This window comes from Perca fluviatilis, chromosome 14 (genome assembly GCF_010015445.1).
Source record: "Perca fluviatilis chromosome 14, GENO_Pfluv_1.0, whole genome shotgun sequence".
Classification (NCBI taxonomy): domain Eukaryota; kingdom Metazoa; phylum Chordata; class Actinopteri; order Perciformes; family Percidae; genus Perca; species Perca fluviatilis.
In genome coordinates, this window is record NC_053125.1 from 19,622,679 (window position 1) to 19,640,383 (window position 17,705).

The 17,705-nt window shown below is 38.0% G+C and overlaps 2 protein-coding genes across 8 annotated transcripts; both read left to right on the forward strand.

Moving 5' to 3' along the window:
* The first annotated feature begins 800 nt into the window (after nt 1–800).
* On the forward strand, nt 801–11,263 carry LOC120572475. 5 transcript variants are annotated; one of them, XM_039821811.1, is made up of 11 exons: nt 802–953; nt 5,047–5,175; nt 6,792–6,920; nt 7,798–8,066; nt 8,178–8,483; nt 9,066–9,329; nt 9,600–9,707; nt 9,812–9,827; nt 9,914–9,996; nt 10,253–10,303; nt 10,385–11,263. In XM_039821811.1, the coding sequence occupies exons 4-11, from the start codon at nt 7,913–7,915 to the stop codon at nt 10,495–10,497; spliced, it is 1,095 nt and encodes a 364-aa protein (XP_039677745.1). In that variant the 5' UTR covers nt 802–953; nt 5,047–5,175; nt 6,792–6,920; nt 7,798–7,912; the 3' UTR covers nt 10,498–11,263. The 5 variants fall into 5 exon arrangements, with proteins under 5 accessions (XP_039677749.1, XP_039677748.1, XP_039677745.1 ...); XM_039821813.1 differs by having other exon boundaries at nt 6,840–6,920; XM_039821812.1 differs by having other exon boundaries at nt 5,095–5,175.
* An 82-nt stretch (nt 11,264–11,345) lies between these two features.
* On the forward strand, nt 11,346–16,547 carry LOC120572477. Of its 3 annotated transcripts, XM_039821817.1 has the most exons (9): nt 11,346–12,031; nt 12,479–12,784; nt 13,371–13,640; nt 14,618–14,722; nt 14,838–14,853; nt 14,968–15,035; nt 15,910–15,960; nt 16,302–16,352; nt 16,439–16,547. In XM_039821817.1, exons 1-9 carry the CDS (start codon nt 11,965–11,967, stop codon nt 16,453–16,455), a joined length of 951 nt encoding a protein of 316 aa, XP_039677751.1. In that variant the 5' UTR covers nt 11,346–11,964; the 3' UTR covers nt 16,456–16,547. The 3 variants fall into 3 exon arrangements, with proteins under 3 accessions (XP_039677751.1, XP_039677752.1, XP_039677753.1); XM_039821818.1 differs by lacking the exon at nt 16,302–16,352; XM_039821819.1 differs by lacking the exon at nt 14,618–14,722.
* The last annotated feature ends 1,158 nt before the right edge of the window (nt 16,548–17,705 follow it).

A 17,705-nucleotide genomic window follows, 5' to 3' on the forward strand; every position in this document is an offset into this window, starting at 1 on the left:
GTCTTATTAGTGCGTGCTGTGGTTTATCTGCATGTGTTGTCTTATTTGCACGTGTTGTCTTATTAGTGCGTGCTGTGGTTTATTTGCATGTGTTGTCTTATTTGCATGTGTTGTCTTATTTGCACGTGTTGTCTTATTAGTGCGTGCTGTGGTTTATTTGCATGTGTTGTCTTATTTGCACGTGTTGTCTTATTAGTGCATGCTGTGGTTTATTTGCATGTGTTGTCTTATTTGCACGTGTTGTCTTATTAGTGCGTGCTGTGGTTTATTTGCACGTGTTGTCTTATTGTTGCGTGCTGTGGCCTCTCAGGGCCACCGTACATTTCTCGCATTACATAATCTCCACATAACTGTAGAAGCGCTGCTGGGTCTTTGTGGTGATCACATACAGGCACTCTTTGCGTACTTCAGATGCACTGTGAAAATTTCCGTCTCATGAAAGGCTCATTGCATGTAATCAGGTCTCAAATGCAAGTATCCTTCAAAAACAATCCGAGGCACACTGTAGGGTTTATGAACAAATTCAAAAATTACTCTATTCAGTTTATTAGCTAAAATGAATTTAGCATATCTAATAAAGTGGACAGGGTTGCAATTACCAGAGATTATAGTGATGCAGCAAATCTAACGTTTACTTTTTATCACCTACCAATATAATATCCCGTGATTGTAAAATGGTACAATTTAATAAACAGCTGACTGTAATTTTTCCACAAAGATCTAACTAATGATCACTTTTTTTATCAGTCCCGGCCAGACTGCATGTTTGGCTTGCTGTCCCACTTTCCGCCCATCCATTTTTTTTTCTTTATTCATCACCACAGAGTCTGATAGACCAAAAAAGGAAACAGACGTTGTTTCTCTCCCCACAGAGATGGCAGGTGGTCGCCTCCGATGCTTGAGCTGCTTCTTAGCATACAGCATTCTGCTCCGGATTGGGGTCTGCCTCCATGGTACGTACTCCTCTGGTTAATTCATGCAGGTCAATGCTTTGAGATGTACAATATTTGCTTACCTCTGCGTGTTGTCTTATTAGTGCGTGTTGTCTTATTAGTGCGTGTTGTCTTATTAGTGCGTGTTGTCTTATTAGTGCGTGTTGTCTTATTTGCACGTGTTGTCTTATTAGTGTGTGTTGTCTTATTAGTGCGTGTTGTCTTATTTGCACGTGTTGTCTTATTAGTGCGCGTTGTCTTATTTGCACGTGTTGTCTTATTAGTGCGTGTTGTCTTATTTGCACGTGTTGTCTTATTTGCACGTGTTGTCTTATTAGTGCGTGCTGTGGTTTATTTGCACGTGTTGTCTTATTGTTGCGTGCTGTGGTTTATTTGCACGTGTTGTCTTATAAGTGCGTGCTGTGGTTTATTTGCGCGTGTTGTCTTATTTGCACGTGTTGTCTTGTTAGTGCGTGCTGTGGTTTATTTGCACGTGTTGTCTTATTTGCACATGTTGTCTTATTTGCACGTGTTGTCTTATTTGCACGTGTTGTCTTATTAGTGCGTGCTGTGGTTTATTTGCACCTGTTGTCTTATAAGTGCGTGCTGTGGTTTATTTGCACGTGTTGTCTTATTTGCACGTGTTGTCTTGTTGGTGCGTGCTGTGGTTTATTTGCATTTGTTGTCTTATTAGTGCGTGCTGTGGTTTATTTGCACGTGTTGTCTTATTTGCACATGTTGTCTTATTTGCACGTGTTGTCTTATTGTTGTGTGCTGTGGTTTATTTGCACGTGTTGTCTTATTAGTGCGTGTTGTCTTATTATTGCGTGTTGTCTTATTAGTGCGTGTTGTCTTATTAGTGCGTGTTGTCTTATTTGCAGGTGTTGTCTTATTTGCAGGTGTTGTCTTGTTAGTGCGTGTTGTCTTATTAGTGCGTGTTGTCTTATTAGTGTGTGTTGTCTTATTAGTGCGTGTTGTCTTATTAGTGCGTGTTGTCTTATTTGCACGTGTTGTCTTATTAGTGCGTGTTGTCTTATTTGCACGTGTTGTCTTATTAGTGTGTATTGTCTTATTAGTGCGTGTTGTCTTATTAGTGTGTATTGTCTTATTTGCACGTGTTGTCTTATTAGTGCGTGTTGTCTTATTAGTGTGTATTGTCTTATTTGCACGTGTTGTCTTATTAGTGCGTGTTGTCTTATTTGCACGTGTTGTCTTATTTGCACGTGTTGTCTTATTAGTGCGTGTTGTCGGTATTTACGCTGTTGTCTTATTTGCACGTGTTGTCTTATTAGTGCGTGCTGTGGTTTATTTGCGATGTTGTCTCATTAGTGCGTGCTGTGGTTTATTTGCCGCGTGTTGTCTTATAAGTGCGTGCTGTGGTTTATTTGCGCAGTGTTGTCTTATTTGCGCGGTTTGTCTTGTTAGTGCGTGCGGTGGTTTATTTACGCGTGTTGTCTTATTTGCACATGTTGTCTTATTTGCGCGTGTTGTCTTATTTGCGCCGTTGTTGTCTTATTAGTGCGTGCTGTGGTTTATTTGCACCTGTTGTCTTATAAGTGCGTGCTGTGGTTTATTTGCACGTGTTGTCTTATTTGCCGCGTGTTGTCTTGTTGGTGCGTGCTGTGGTTTTGTTTACACGTGTTGTCTTATTGGTGCGTGCTGTGGTTTTATTTGCAGCGTGTTGTCTTATTTGCACATGTTGTCTTATTTGCGAGTGTTGTCTTGTTGTGTGCTGTGGTTTTTGCCGCGTGTTTGTCTTATTAGTGCGTGTTGTCTTATTAGTGCGTGTTGTCTTATTAGTGCGTGTTGTCTTATTAGTGCGTGTTTGTCTTATTTGCAGGTGTTGTCTTATTTGCAGGTGTTGTCTTATTAGTGCGTGTTGTCTTATTTGCCGTGTAGTCTTATTAGTGCGCGTGTTGTCTTATTTGCGCGGTTGTGTTATTAGTCCGTGTTGTCTTATTAGTGCGTGTTGTCTTATTTGCCGTGTTGTCTTATTAGTACGTGTTGTCTTATTAGTGCGTGTTGTCTTATTTGCACGTGTTGTCTTATTTGCGATGTTGTCTTATTAGTGCGTGTTGTCTAATTTGCGTGTTGTCTTATTTGCACGTGTTGTCTTATTAGTGCGTGCTGTGGTTTATTTGCTCGTTGTCTTATTAGTGCGTGCTGTGGTTTATTTGCACGTGTTGTCTTATAAGTGCGTGCTGTGGTTTATTTCACGTGTTGTCTTATTTGCCGCGTGTTGTCTTGTTAGTGCGTGCTGTGGTTTATTTGCCGCGTGTTGTCTTATTTGCACATGTTGTCTTATTTGCACGTGTTGTCTTATTTGCACGTGTTGTCTTATTAGTCGTGCTGTGGTTTATTTGCACCTGTTGTCTTATAAGTGCGTGCTGTGGTTTATTTCACGTGCGATGTTGTTTATTACGTGTTGTCTTGTTGGTGCGTGCCTGTGGTTTTTGCGCGCGGTTGTCTTATTAGTCGCGTGCTGTGGTTTATTTGCGTCGTTGTCTTATTTGCACATGTTGTCTTATTTGCACGTGTTGTCTTATTGTTGGGTACTGTGGTTTATTTGCGTGTTGTCTTATTAGTGCGTGTTGTGTGCGTATTTGTCTTATTAGTTCGTGTTTGTCTTATTAGTGCGTGTTGTCTTATTTGCAGTTGTATTTGTGCGGGTGTTGTCTTATTAGTGCGTGTTGTCTTGCATTGCGGTTGTCTTATTAGTGCGTGTTGTCTTATTTGCACGTGTTGTGTTATTAGTCCGTGTTGTCTTATTAGTGCGTATTTGTCTTTGCGTGTTGTCTTATTAGTGCGGGTTTGTCTTATTAGTGCGTGTTGTCTTATTTGCCGCGTGTTGTCCTATTTGCACGCGTGTTGTCTTATTTGCGCGTGTTGTCTTATTAGTGTGTGTTGTCTTATTTGCATGTGTTGTCTTATTAGTGCGTGTTGTCTTATTTGCATGTGTTGTCTTATTAGTGCGTGTTGTCTTATTAGTGCGTGTTGTCTTATTAGTGCGTGTTGTCTTATTTGCGCGGTTGTCTTATTTGCACGCTGTTGTCTTATTTGCGCGTGTTGTCTTATTAGTGCGTGCTGTGGTTTTATTTACACGTGTTGTCTTGTAAGTGCGTGCTGTGGTTTTATTAACGCGTGTTGTCTTATTTCACGTGTTGTCTTATTAGTGCGTGCTGTGTTTATTTGCACGTATTGTCTTATTTGCACATGTTGTCTTATTTGCACGTGTTGTCTTATTGTTGCGGTGCTGTGGTTTATTTGCGTATGTTGTCTTGATTTCACGTGTTGTCTTATTAGTGCGTGGCTGGTTTATTTGCATGTGTTGTCTTATTTGCACGTGTTGTCTTATTAGTGCGTGCTGTGGTTTATTTGCATGTTTTGTCTTATTTGCATGTGTTGTCTTATTTGCACGTGTTGTCTTATTAGTGCGTGCTGTGGTTTATTTGCATGTGTTGTCTTATTTGCACGTGTTGTCCTTATTAGTGCGTGCTGTGGTTTTATTTGCGTATGTTTGTCTTTTGCGTGTTGTCTTATTAGTGCGTGCTGTGGTTTTGTTGCACGTGTTGTCTTATTGTTGCGTGCTGTGGCCTCTCAGGGCCACCGTACATTTCTCGCATTACATAATCTCCACATAACTGTAGAAGCGCTGCGGGTCTTTGTGGTGATCACATACAGGCACTCTTTGCGTACTTCAGATGCACTGTGAAAATTTCCGTCTCGCGAAAGGCTCATTGCATGTAATCAGGTCTCAAATGCAAGTATCCTTCAAAAACAATCCGAGGCACACTGTAGGGTTTATGAACAAATTCAAAAATTACTCTATTCAGTTTATTAGCTAAAATAATATTAGCATATTTAATAAAGTGGACAGGGTTGCAATTACCAGAGATTATAGTGATGCAGCAAATCTAACGTTTACTTTTTATCACCTACCAATATAATATCCCGTGATGGTAAAATGGTACAATTTAATAAACAGCTGACTGTAATTTTTCCACAAAGATCTAACTAATGATCACTTTTTTTATCAGTCCCGGCCAGACTGCATGTTTGGCTTGCTGTCCCACTTTCCGCCCATCCATTTTTTTTTCTTTATTCATCACCACAGAGTCTGATAGACCAAAAAAGGAAACAGACGTTGTTTCTCTCCCCACAGAGATGGCAGGTGGTCGCCTCCGATGCTTGAGCTGCTTCTTAGCATACAGCATTCTGCTCCGGATTGGGGTCTGCCTCCATGGTACGTACTCCTCTGGTTAATTCATGCAGGTCAATGCTTTGAGATGTACAATATTTGCTGACCTCTGCGTGTTGTCTTATTAGTGCGTGTTGTCTTATTAGTGCGTGTTGTCTTATTAGTGCGTGTTGTCTTATTAGTGCGTGTTGTCTTATTTGCACGTGTTGTCTTATTAGTGTGTGTTGTCTTATTAGTGCGTGTTGTCTTATTTGCGCGTGTTGTCTTATTAGTGCGCGTTGTCTTATTTGCACGTGTTGTCTTATTAGTGCGTGTTGTCTTATTTGCACGTGTTGTCTTATTTGCACGTGTTGTCTTATTAGTGCGTGCTGTGGTTTATTTGCACGTGTTGTCTTATTGTTGCGTGCTGTGGTTTATTTGCACGTGTTGTCTTATAAGTGCGTGCGTGGTTTATTTACACGTGTTGTCTTATTTGCACGTGTTGTCTTGTTAGTCGCGTGCTGTGGTTTATTTGCGCGTGTTGTCTTATTTGCACATGTTGTCTTATTTGCACGTGTTGTCTTATTTGCACGTGTTGTCTTATTAGTGTGTGTTGTCTTATTTGCACGTGTGTTGTCTTATTAGTGCGTGTTGTCTTATTTGCACGTGTTGTCTTATTTGCGCCGTTTGTCTTATTTGTGCGTGCTGTGGTTTTATTTGCACGTGTTGTCTTGTAAGTGCGTGCTGTGGTTTATTTGCACGTGTTGTCTTATTTGCACGTGTTGTCTTATTAGTGCGTGCTGTGGTTTATTTGCACGTGTTGTCTTATTTGCACATGTTGTCTTATTTGCACGTGTTGTCTTATTGTTGCGTGCTGTGGTTTATTTGCATGTGTTGTCTTATTTGCACGTGTTGTCTTATTAGTGCGTGCTGTGGTTTATTTGCATGTGTTGTCTTATTTGCACGTGTTGTCTTATTAGTGCGTGCTGTGGTTTATTTGCATGTGTTGTCTTATTTGCATGTGTTGTCTTATTTGCACGTGTTGTCTTATTAGTGCGTGCTGTGGTTTATTTGCATGTGTTGTCTTATTTGCACGTGTTGTCTTATTAGTGCGTGCTGTGGTTTATTTGCACGTGTTGTCTTATTGTTGCGTGCTGTGGCCTCTCAGGGCCACCGTACATTTCTCGCATTACATAATCTCCACATAACTGTAGAAGCGCTGCTGGGTCTTTGTGGTGATCACATACAGGCACTCTTTGCGTACTTCAGATGCACTGTGAAAATTTCCATCTCATGAAAGGCTCATTGCATGTAATCAGGTCTCAAATGCAAGTATCCTTCAAAAACAATCCGAGGCACACTGTAGGGTTTATGAACAAATTCAAAAATTATTCTATTCAGTTTATTAGCTAAAATGAATTTAGCATATCTAATAAAGTGGACAGGGTTGCAATTACCAGAGATTATAGTGATGCAGCAAATCTAACGTTTACTTTTTATCACCTACCAATATAATATACCGTGATGGTAAAATGGTACAATTTAATAAACAGCTGGCTGTAATTTTTCCACAAAGATCTAACTAATGATCACTTTTTTTATCAGTCCCGGCCAGACTGCATGTTTGGCTTGCTGTCCCACTTTCCGCCCATCCATTTTTTTTTCTTTATTCATCACCACAGAGTCTGATAGACCAAAAAAGGAAACAGACGTTGTTTCTCTCCCCACAGAGATGGCAGGTGGTCGCCTCCGATGCTTGAGCTGCTTCTTAGCATACAGCATTCTGCTCCGGATTGGGGTCTGCCTCCATGGTACGTACTCCTCTGGTTAATTCATGCAGGTCAATGCTTTGAGATGTACAATATTTGCTTACCTCTGAATAGCAGAAGTGATGTATAGGTTAGTAAGTAGCAGTATTTCAAATGTTTGCATGACATCTGGGAAAGACCTGTCTTTGTGTTTTGTGTGTTTGCAGCTGTTTTAAAGCTAATTGTAGTTTTTTTAAATCACACTTTATTTATTTTTAATAATATCCAATAAATTCTCCTTTTTATATGACAAATAGGCACATTGTCAGCACATTCCCATTACAATGACATTTGCTATTCTGCTGCCCTATGGCTAAGATATCTTACAGTAATGTCTTGGTGCACCAAAAAACTGACAGAGCTGACAGGTTTTCAAAAGATGTGTTCATTTTGTTTTATTCATTTTAAACAGTTCTTTGACTTCTGGCAATTTTCAAAATTATTTCAAATATGCAGTTATTCAACTGATACTAAAAAAAAAAGAAACGGAATCAGGATCCCCCATTACTCAGTAATTACAGACCACTTTCAAAATAATGATTTTTATCTAAGGTGCTGGAGAAAGTCATGTCTACTGAATCTCTTTTAAGAACTGTCATAATCTTTAATAGTTTTCCGTCAGGTTTTAGAGCTTGCCATAGCACAGACACAGCCCTTGTGCAGGTCTCATTTTAATATTCATACCTATCCAATAGAACCTTCTCTGTTTCAGCAAATACCTTTTGCTCATTTTAATTGTGAAGTTTATATTCGTATTATGATCACAGTTTTTTTTTTTTTGTAAACCACTTTGGAACCTTGTAAAGAAAGTGCTACATAAAGTTTATTATTGCTACTTACTTATTACCATTTTATTGTTAATAATATTTAATATGAACAGAGACAAACAGGGCTGTTGTGACCCTGCAACCCAACTGGCCGAAGATATACAGGGGAGAGACGATCAGCCTCATATGTGAGATACAGAACGGAGGAGACACTAAGTGGGAGTACGAATGGACAACAACCAGCTCAAAAAACCAGACAAAAAAGAATATACATTTAAAGCTTTTATCTACCACAGTGGATCCTATAGATGTAAGGGCAAAAACAAAGACCAACTGTCTTCAACAGAGTGGAGTGATGCCTTACAACTGACAGTATATCAATGTAAGTTTCTTTATATTTAATTTACACAAAAAATGTCAGTTCTAACAGTTCATATATTTTATGATAGCGCTTTAAGAAAAGAAACCACTAAAAAAAATCCCTTCCCAACAGCTACACCTGAGCCTGTCCTCACTGTGTCTCCACTATGGCCGAATCCTGAAGACTCTGTAACTCTGAACTGTAAGGTTGAACATCCATCTGCAGGATGGAGGTTCTACTGGTATAAGGATGTTCCCAAACTCAAATCAGAAACAACCTACATCCATGAGCTACTACCTGGTTTGGACAGTGGGTCTGAAAATGATTCCTACATTGTTCGTGGACAGCCACACACTGCAGCATATTACTGTACAGCTAAAAGAGGAAGCCCGGCCTATAACAGTCAAAAAAGTAAACGTAGGTTTGTCTGGTCTAGAGGTCAGTATGTTTGTTTCTTTCTTTGTTTCTCTCACAAAACATATTTATTCAGAATAAAAATGTACTGAGCCCAGTCATGTAAGGTGTTGATGTTGGTAACCCCATGACCTCTCTACTATTGCCAGCATCAGGCAAGATGTTTTTTCTTTTTTAAACCTACACATAAGACGGAATACTGGTAATTGACTTTTTAAAGAGGAACTCAGCACTAAATGTTTCAGGGTCCCAAAAAAAAAAAAATAACAACCCACACCAATCCTTTTACCCAAAAAATATAAAAACCTTTTTTTTAATTTTTTTAAAATATTTTTTTTTTCACCTCTTTTAAAGTAAATGACATCACAATTGCTGTAACACATAATTTAGTAATTAAACATTTTTGGTCTGAAAACTGAGACACCACTGAGCATGTAACATACAAAAATGTCTGTAAATGTTGTTATTTTGCCTTCATATGTAGGACAATATTTTAACAATTGAATGGATGCAACACAAGCTAAAGGCACATTTTCACTGTGGTGTCCTTAATTGTAAAATATCTTTTTGCTTGGTTTCACCCAATTTTATGTTTTTGTTTTTCAGATTTCAACTCAGCAGCTTCTCTCACAGTGACTCCTGATAGAGTGCAACACTTATTTGAGTCTGTGTCACTGAGGTGTGAGGGAAAGTCCACCCAGTGGAGAGTGATGATGTTTACTGCAACAGACCAACTCTCACGCTGTTATGGCTGGGGAGTAATGAACGGATCCACATGCAACATTGAGCGCTTACTATACAGTGATTCAGTGTACTGGTGTGAGTCTGGATCTGGAGATTTCAGCAACGCTGTCAACATATCTGTACACTGTACGTTCAGTTACACAGTTCAGCCAGGTTTCATATTTCTTGCCATGCTACTGACATATATTCGTATGAGGAAATTGAGAGTTTTGGGATATTCCTGACCAAAACCTAGTACAGCCTTTTTAAAGTACTAAATACGTGTACATTTGGATGAGTTAAATTCACTTTCTTCTGCGGTCAATAAAATGCATATTTAACTATTTAACTGTAACTATAAAATCAGTAATTGATGTTACAGTAGCATACTATTTTAATAATAGTTTCTTTCTGCAGTCTACAGGCCTGAAAGCAAGTCATCTCTATTGGCGCTGTTCACTGCGGTCACCACTGGAGCTTTTATTATTCTCCTGCTCTTAGTGTATCACTTTATAAAGTCCAAGGGTGAGAAATACAATTCTCAGGAGTTCTCATTGTATGGCACTGACTATAAGAACATTTTGCAATATTAAAAACATGAAAAAAAAAAAAAATGTTTGTTTTTGCAGGTCTGTGCGGTGACAGGTTGGTGCAACTGTCTTTTCTCCCACTTTAAAGCAATACTTTTAATGTTTTTCTGCTAAATGTACTGCAATTCCCCAATGTTTTAGAACCCCACAGTCTCAGAGCACCAATCAGGATGCACACGCAAACGAGGAAACTCAAGAGCACGTATACGCCTCCCCTCTTCCAGGTCAGCCTTTCTGAATGATTTTACAACTCTTTCTAATATCACTGCTAGGTTTTAAATAAAGAAATGCCCCAATCTATACAACTGGACCTTGTTTCTCAAGGATATTCCTCCAAAATCACTTTTCAACATTCCTCTGCTGCAGGTTTAACACTGTTGAATTTTACTAAACCAGTTGTTAAAATGTTACCCAAAGTCAAGGAGATGTCAGAGATGAAGTGACTAATTTGACTTTGGCTTGATTTTCACTGACCTGTAGGTGAAGATTGTATCTACGAATCAATCGGTGGTTGTAAAGACAATGGAAATGGTACAGTACAAACATTTTCTAATAATAATGGAGCCATTTTTCTAACGGATTGATTGATAATGAAAACATTCATATTTTTAGATGAACATGCAGAAGAATACAATTATGCCACATTTAAATCGATTGAGCTCAAAGGTGACAAGAGGACTGATCCAGTGGAGAACTCAATCTACTATAATGTGAATCAACGTTAAACCCCATGTACATTAGCATCAGCTGTTCATCTGCTCGGTCTAAAATAAAAATTTTAGCTAACATCATCTTTGATAACTGCACTACAGGAAACTGTAAGAGTATGCAATTCAATTTACTGGCTATTTAGTATTCCACAGCATGTCTGTTTTCCAGCTTTTTGACTGTTATTTTGTGTCAGGTCCATAAAGAAAAGTGCACAGATGACATGACATGAACAACTACATTCATGTTAGGCCAGTTTTTGCAGTATTATACGTTCACATATAAAGTACTGTAGTTTAAAAACATAATATGTAATTGTGTCTATACTTTTATAACTGTACTTTCTTACTGTTTATCATAAAGGGAAAATCTTCTGTACATTTTGTTTAAAGAACCAAGCTGTGAGTATGTTTATACACTTTCTCATGTCTGCAGGTTAACATTATCAGCCACTTGGTGGTGCCCTGCATTTTTGCTTTTATTTCATGTGGTCTCTAAATATCTTTGCAGATGCATCAGCGATTGAATGCATAATGTAATGGTTTTTTAGTTTTCATAACTTTTGGCATACCATGTTACCTGTTTTTTGTTTAAATAAGGCAACTATGTATGATCTCTTCTATTTATTGCGCAAATGCGCAAAAGAGATCATACATAGTTTTACATAGTATTATACAGTAAGTACTCTGTCAATTGAAATTCATTTTGATGTTAAGAAATCATTAAAGTAGCTCTCACCATATGGAAATATTGTCAAATAAACTGATGCACTTTTTAATTAAACTGGTTTGTGTTTCAGAGCTTTTCTAAAGAATAGGAAGAGTCTGGTGTGTCATTTAATATGCCAATGTTATTTTTACTGGGTCACTTCTTCTTTCAAAAGACATTTCAGTAAACTTGGTAGTGTTACACTTTCTTGGCTTCACCAAATATATTCAGTTACAGTAAATATCCAAAGGAACTACATTAAAGTCAACATGAAACAATCGTAAAATAATGTTTATAACAGAAAATTATGAAGACAGAGCACATACCACTTCTGCATGTGCTTAACAGAAACAGCACTACTTTGTTGAATTGTAGGAATATCTGATGACAGGATGTGATAAAAGTGGACCCTAATCTCAAAGCTTTACACATCTAGATCAAATATGTATCTTTACAAAAGTCTATAAATTCAGTTTCTTAGGCGGAAATTAATACAATGTATAGTTTAGTTTCTAATTAATAATGCGGTCAGGGATGCAGCAAATCTAACATTCACCTTCCAATGTCAAAGAGTGTGATGGTTAAATTGTACACTAAAACAGCTGGCTGTAAATTTGCAAATGATCTAACCAAGGAACTCTTCTTCAACTCTCATTCAACTTTTTATCAGGCCCAACCAGACTGCATGTTCTGCCTGCTGTCAATTGTTTTACTCATCACAGCAGAGTTTGATAGACCAGAAGAGGAAACAGAAGTTGTTCCCCTTTCCTACAAAGATGGCTGGTGGTATCCGATACTCACGTTTCTTAACATACAGTGCTCTGCTGCTGATTGGGGTCTATGGTACGTACCACTCTGCTCAGTAAGGCTGTGCAGTTTTTTATAAGAAATATTTGTTTGGCTGTGGCACTCTTGCATGAGCTTATAATTGCAGAGCTGTACTGTATGTATGGCGACCTTACAGTATTTCCAGGATGTCTGCATATCATCCGTATCTTGTATGTTTTCAATTACACGTATGCTAATTTAATTACATTTTTGTTATTTTTATATTTTCAAATAATATAATGCATTTATTTGCCTTAGAAAGGATTACCTCTGTGTAAGATGGCAGATGTTCTTTTTTTGTTCTAATAAATTCTAATTTCTTAATGACCAAATGTTTTTCTTTGTGTTTCTCTTTCTTCTCTCACCATGTAAACAGTGGTGACCCATCAGCCATAATTACAAGATCAATTTGACAAAGACAAAAGGATGATACTCAGTCTGTTGTTTGCTCATGTGTTTCAGATGTGAAGGCTTCCAGTTGTCAACGTGTCATCCATAAAAACGTTGGAGACACCGTAGAGTTTTCATCATGCTTACCAACTGAAGGGGTCACAACAGCAAGATGGAAATATAAAGGATCAATAATAGCAGACAAAGATAATTATTCTGGAGAACATCAGTTCAAAGGCAGATTAGACCTAAACCCCACAAACTTTAGTTTAACAGTGAGAAGACTGACTCTCAAAGACTCTGGTAATTTCAGTTTTCTCTCAGAGGGTGTGGCTGACAGCCAAAGGGGAACAGTCACTGTCACTCTGAAAGTTCATGGTAAGACATAACCAAGTAACCTAATAATTGTTGATTTATTTGTTCTTATAGAACAGATGTCATAATAATGGTAGCAGAGAGAACTCATGAAGAGGTTTTCTTTATTTGCGTGTTTTCTGTTCTCTCTTGACCATCATAGTTTAATAATGTTAAATATAATATAATAATGTATTTTGCATATTTATTTAAATAGCAAATCTTATAGACTGTGCCCACACACCACCGTTTCTTTGTGCCTATATTAGTTATGCTTTTATACTTATGGTGTGTAGTCACTGAGTCCGTCCTTAGTCAGGGACTTCCCTTGCTTCTTTCCTGATATTTAAACGACAATCTGCTTTTTGGGCTACAGATTTGTGTTTTGGAAGCAAACACAGACAACCCACCAGATTGTGGATCTTAGTTTCGAAATAGAATTTAACAAAAGAGTTTGTTCAGTGAAAATATTCTGATCTGAATGTTCTGTTCTGTGGGTCTAGTTCTGAGTTCTGCTAAAGATGCATTTGTTGTTGTTTTGATGGAGATTAGCTGAAATCTCTCTCTCTCTCTCTCTCTCTCTCTCTCTCTCTCCAAACTGTTCCATTAGAGCCCATAACTGTCAGAATTGTTTCAAATTCTACGTGGCACACCTTAAACAAATCCTGTACAGTTTTGCTGGAGTGCCAGGCAACCTCTGACATCAACAACAGTGACATCACCTACAAATGGGCCGTGAGGAATCAAACCATAGTAGGCCCCGGACTGGAATACACAATCAAACCTCAGGACCAAGACACCAAATTCTCCTGCACGATTTCCAATGTTGTCAGCAAGATGTCTGCAACCGAAACAGTGAAGTGTAGCCCACAAGCATCAGGTAGGGGCAGGGCAACACATTCTCACTACCATCTTGTAAAATTCGGACGCCTTTGGCGTTGTTATTGACGCAGAAAGTCTCCTACAGCGTCATATCTAAACACGTTTTATGTAAATAAAACGTGTTATGCGCACTACGCTCTGCGATTCCCTGCAATGTCCGGCTGCGTCCTGCTGCGTCCACTGCATCCAGCCATGCTCTGCTGTCCCACGTTACATCCTGTAACGCCCTGCTGTGCCCTGCTATGACATGAACTACTACGACTACCATTGTAGTCACTGTTCCATTATCTTTATTGTGACTATTATTGCCATCGTTCATCACACCCCCAACCGTCCCCGTCAGACACCACTTACCAAGAGTCTGGGTCTGCCGAAGTTTCTTCCTAAAAGGGAGTTTCTCCTCGCCACTGTTCCAATAGCCACTGCCGCAATAGCCACTGCTAATGCTTGCTCTTGAGGGAATTACTGGAATTGTTGGGGCTTTGGAAATTATAGAGTGTGGTCTAGACTTACTCTATCTGTAAAGTGTCTCGAGATAACTCTTGTTATGATTTGATACTATAAATAAAATGTAATTGAATTTAATTGAATTGAAACGTGACACGCGAGACATGATCCCCGGTCTCCAGGGTGAAAGTCTTGTGTTGTTTGATCTATCAACCACCCCGACCAACCTCCCTATGTGGAATTTCAGGCTTTCGTACTACTCGCTACTGTTGTCGCTCCAAATACTACGTCATCTTGAAGCGTAGCGTAGCTGTTGCTCTGCCCGGAGCGTCCTACACACACGCTGAATGGTGCTTATCTGACGCTAACAGCCACTGCCCAAGCGTCCGTATTTTACAACTTCGGAGTGAGAATGGGTTGTGCAGGAAGAAAATAAAATATAAATTGCTTTAATTTTGTACAATACACTTTAAACATTCTTCATAAGGAAAGTGTTATTTAATTGTATTCATATATTTATAATTGCAGTGTCCAACTCCTCATCTCTTGTACCGTTGATTATTGGGCCGGTTATTGTAATTTTACTGATTTTTCTACTGCTGCTCTCGCTGCTTTTTTATACAAAGTTAAAGGGTGAGACCTCTTCCTGATAATATTAAATGGCTAACATTCTGATTATCCAAAATCACTGAATGCTTCTGAAGTCAATGATTTAGTAAGTAACAAAAAATGTTTTTCTCTTTCACAGATCCATGTTGTAACAGGTTGGGACTTCTTTCAATTCTTCTCTCATACAACTAAACAGCAGTAATATACTGTTCAGTATTTTACTCTTTATTGTAACTCATTTTTAAAAAGGACTGCTAATTATGTTTCAGGGCCACCCAGTCTCAAACGGTCAACCAAAATGAAACTCAACAGCCCGTGTACTCGTCTCTTCTCCATGGTCAGCCTTCCATCCACTTCTGTTTGCTTTCATAAGTATTTTAAAGGGGCTGTACTTGATATTCAGAAAAAAAAGTGCTGTGGGATTGCCTCCACACAGCTCTCACAGACCATTCCCAAATTTGTCAAATACCGATGCTTTGTCATGGCCCTCAGCGTCAAATACCGACACACAAGGAACTTACATCCACTAACATGCATGTGCAGCCTAAAGCTTGATTTATGGTCCTGTGGCGGCTCCACGCAAATCTTTTGGCCTGAAGTATATACTTGTTCGTTGGTGTGTACGTTGATCTCAGCACTGCCATTGTGTGTGTGTGTGTGTGTGGGGTGTGTGGTAGAGCGAGTGAGAGAGTGACGGTGAGTATTATATTTCATGTCAAATGTTTGTTTTTTCTTGCTATGTTAATGTTCTAAATATCGAGAACAACCCCTATACCTTTGGTATTCCACTCAGCTGGTATTTTAAAAGAAAATTGCCAAATAAAACTGTTTTTATACACTCACAAACATTCCACATTCTGAAGATGCAGGTACAGTATAGATTGTACAAATTGTGACCAATGGCTTCTTTAAAAAGTATGGCAACAGACATACAGTAATTGAATGGATTTTAACTACCACAACTTTGATTAAAAACAATTTAACACTACTACTAAACTTTAAACAAAACAAAAACAGTACATGATCATAAAAGCAACAGTTAAATGATGTTGAATTTGGTAAGTATCTTGGCAAAAGTATTTTACTAAATATCAGGTGGAAATTGATTTGTAATTACTAATTATCTGGATAAAAATGATTTGGAAACTGTTTTCGTACACTGAAAAACATTCAATATTTTTGACCATACCTTGTTTATCTTTGACATGTAGGTGATGGTTGTGTCTATGAAGCATTGAGAGGCTCTAAAGATGCCGGAACAGGTACAGTATACATTTTACAAATTGTGACCAATGGGTACTTAAAAAAGTATGGCAACAGACATAATGTATTCAATAGACCTTAACTACCACAACTTTCGTAAAAAATAGGTTTAATATATTAATCAAATTTAAACAAAAAAAATGAGTACATGATCATAAAAGCAACAGTTAAATAATGTTGAATTTGGTAAGTATCTCGGTAAAAGTATTTTACTAAATATCTGGTGGAAATTGACGTGTAATTACTAGTTATCTGGATAAAAATGATTTGGAAAGTGTTTTCGTACACTCACAAACATTCAATGTTTTTTGACCATACCTTGATTATCTCTGACATGTAGGTGATGGTTGTGTCTATGAAGTAATGAGAGGCTCTGAAGATGCCGGAACAGGTACAGTAGCTTTGATTATCATCGAGCATTCTAATAGGTCAGTGGTTCATTTTAAATTCAAGTAATGAAAAATATTCTTATTTTAGGTGGACCACCAAATTAATACAGTAATCACATCGCGATCAAGATCTTGACAAGCGGAGTAAGTGCACAATATATAAAAAAAAAAACATTCAAATGAATGCAAAATATGCATAGAAATATCATGTTCCCAGATTAGAATACATTTACATACACACTCTAAAAAATGTAAAAATATTTAGAATCCAGATTATTGCCACCTAAAAGATACAAGTGCACTGCATTCCTCTGATCTGTGACATTTTGAATTACTGTGTCACTGTGGTGTTAGCGCTGTCTAAATGTGGCCATTACTGCAATTATTCTCTGAAAGAGGAACTGCGAAGACTTCTCACTCATGCTGACCAACATCGCTTGGTGTATTTCATGTGTATTTCAAAGTGGACTTTTTATTTTCTATCTTTTAAAGGTCTTTAACAGTGTTATAAGCACCAGGAAGTGTGTTTCAAAAGAGTGTCAGTGATGTCAGTATTTGTTTTCACACTGATGATTCCCCATGCTGGTTTACAATTTTAGCCACTTGGTGGTGCAATGTGGTTTTCCTTCCAGTTAATCGCCGCTTGGTGGTTCATGTGATCACAGGTCATTTCAGCTGCATCAGTATGTACATGCATGATGCATAACTTAATGCATGAGCACATTTAATGTCTTATATCATTGGATAAGAGTGTTACTTTCAACTATTTTAAATGTTTAATTCTAAATATTTTTTCTCCATTCTGGCTACATCCTCGTTGTATGTAAAGTATTCTATGTTCCTATGTGCGTTATATTTTATTTGTTGTATCGTAATTACATTTAGATTAATTATGTATGTATGTCAGCAAATTAGTTGTATGTCAAAAATGAATGAGCATTCTGAACTTGGTACAAATATTATTGTGAAATAAAAATATATGCATGTACACTTTTGAACTCGTCTGGTTTGTGTTTCAGAGCTATTGTAAAGGATGTGAAGGGACAGGGTGGGTCATTTAACATGTCTGTTACATTTTGGTTCTCTTTCTTTGATGACTCTCTGGCAAGTGTCATTTAACTGTCCCAGTATCACTTCTCCATTCAAAAGAAATGGCAGGAAACTGATGGTAATACACTTTAGGGTTTCACCAAGTAAACAGTCAGCTTATGTGTCCAAAGTGACAACTTAAAAATGTGATGAAATATAAAACATTGTTGAGATATATTGAGAGAATTGGAGTGCTGGCCGTATAAAGGTTCTTAAAATAGAAGTTGACACATTTAATTCACTAGCTGATCACAGTGCATACACAA

Bases quoted from the DNA above. Each gene is read 5' to 3' on its own strand.
- LOC120572475 (XM_039821814.1), top strand. From the start codon at position 7,913: ATGGACAACAACCAGCTCAAAAAACCAGACAAAAAAGAATATACATTT. The intron at 8,484-9,065 runs GTCAGTATGTTT...TTTGTTTTTCAG, and splicing joins TAGGTTTGTCTGGTCTAGAG to ATTTCAACTCAGCAGCTTCT. The intron at 9,330-9,599 runs GTACGTTCAGTT...TTCTTTCTGCAG, and splicing joins TGTCAACATATCTGTACACT to TCTACAGGCCTGAAAGCAAG.
- LOC120572477 (XM_039821817.1), top strand. From the start codon at position 11,965: ATGGCTGGTGGTATCCGATACTCACGTTTCTTAACATACAGTGCTCTG. The intron at 15,036-15,909 runs GTCAGCCTTCCA...TTTGACATGTAG, and splicing joins GTACTCGTCTCTTCTCCATG to GTGATGGTTGTGTCTATGAA. The intron at 15,961-16,301 runs GTACAGTATACA...TCTGACATGTAG, and splicing joins CTCTAAAGATGCCGGAACAG to GTGATGGTTGTGTCTATGAA.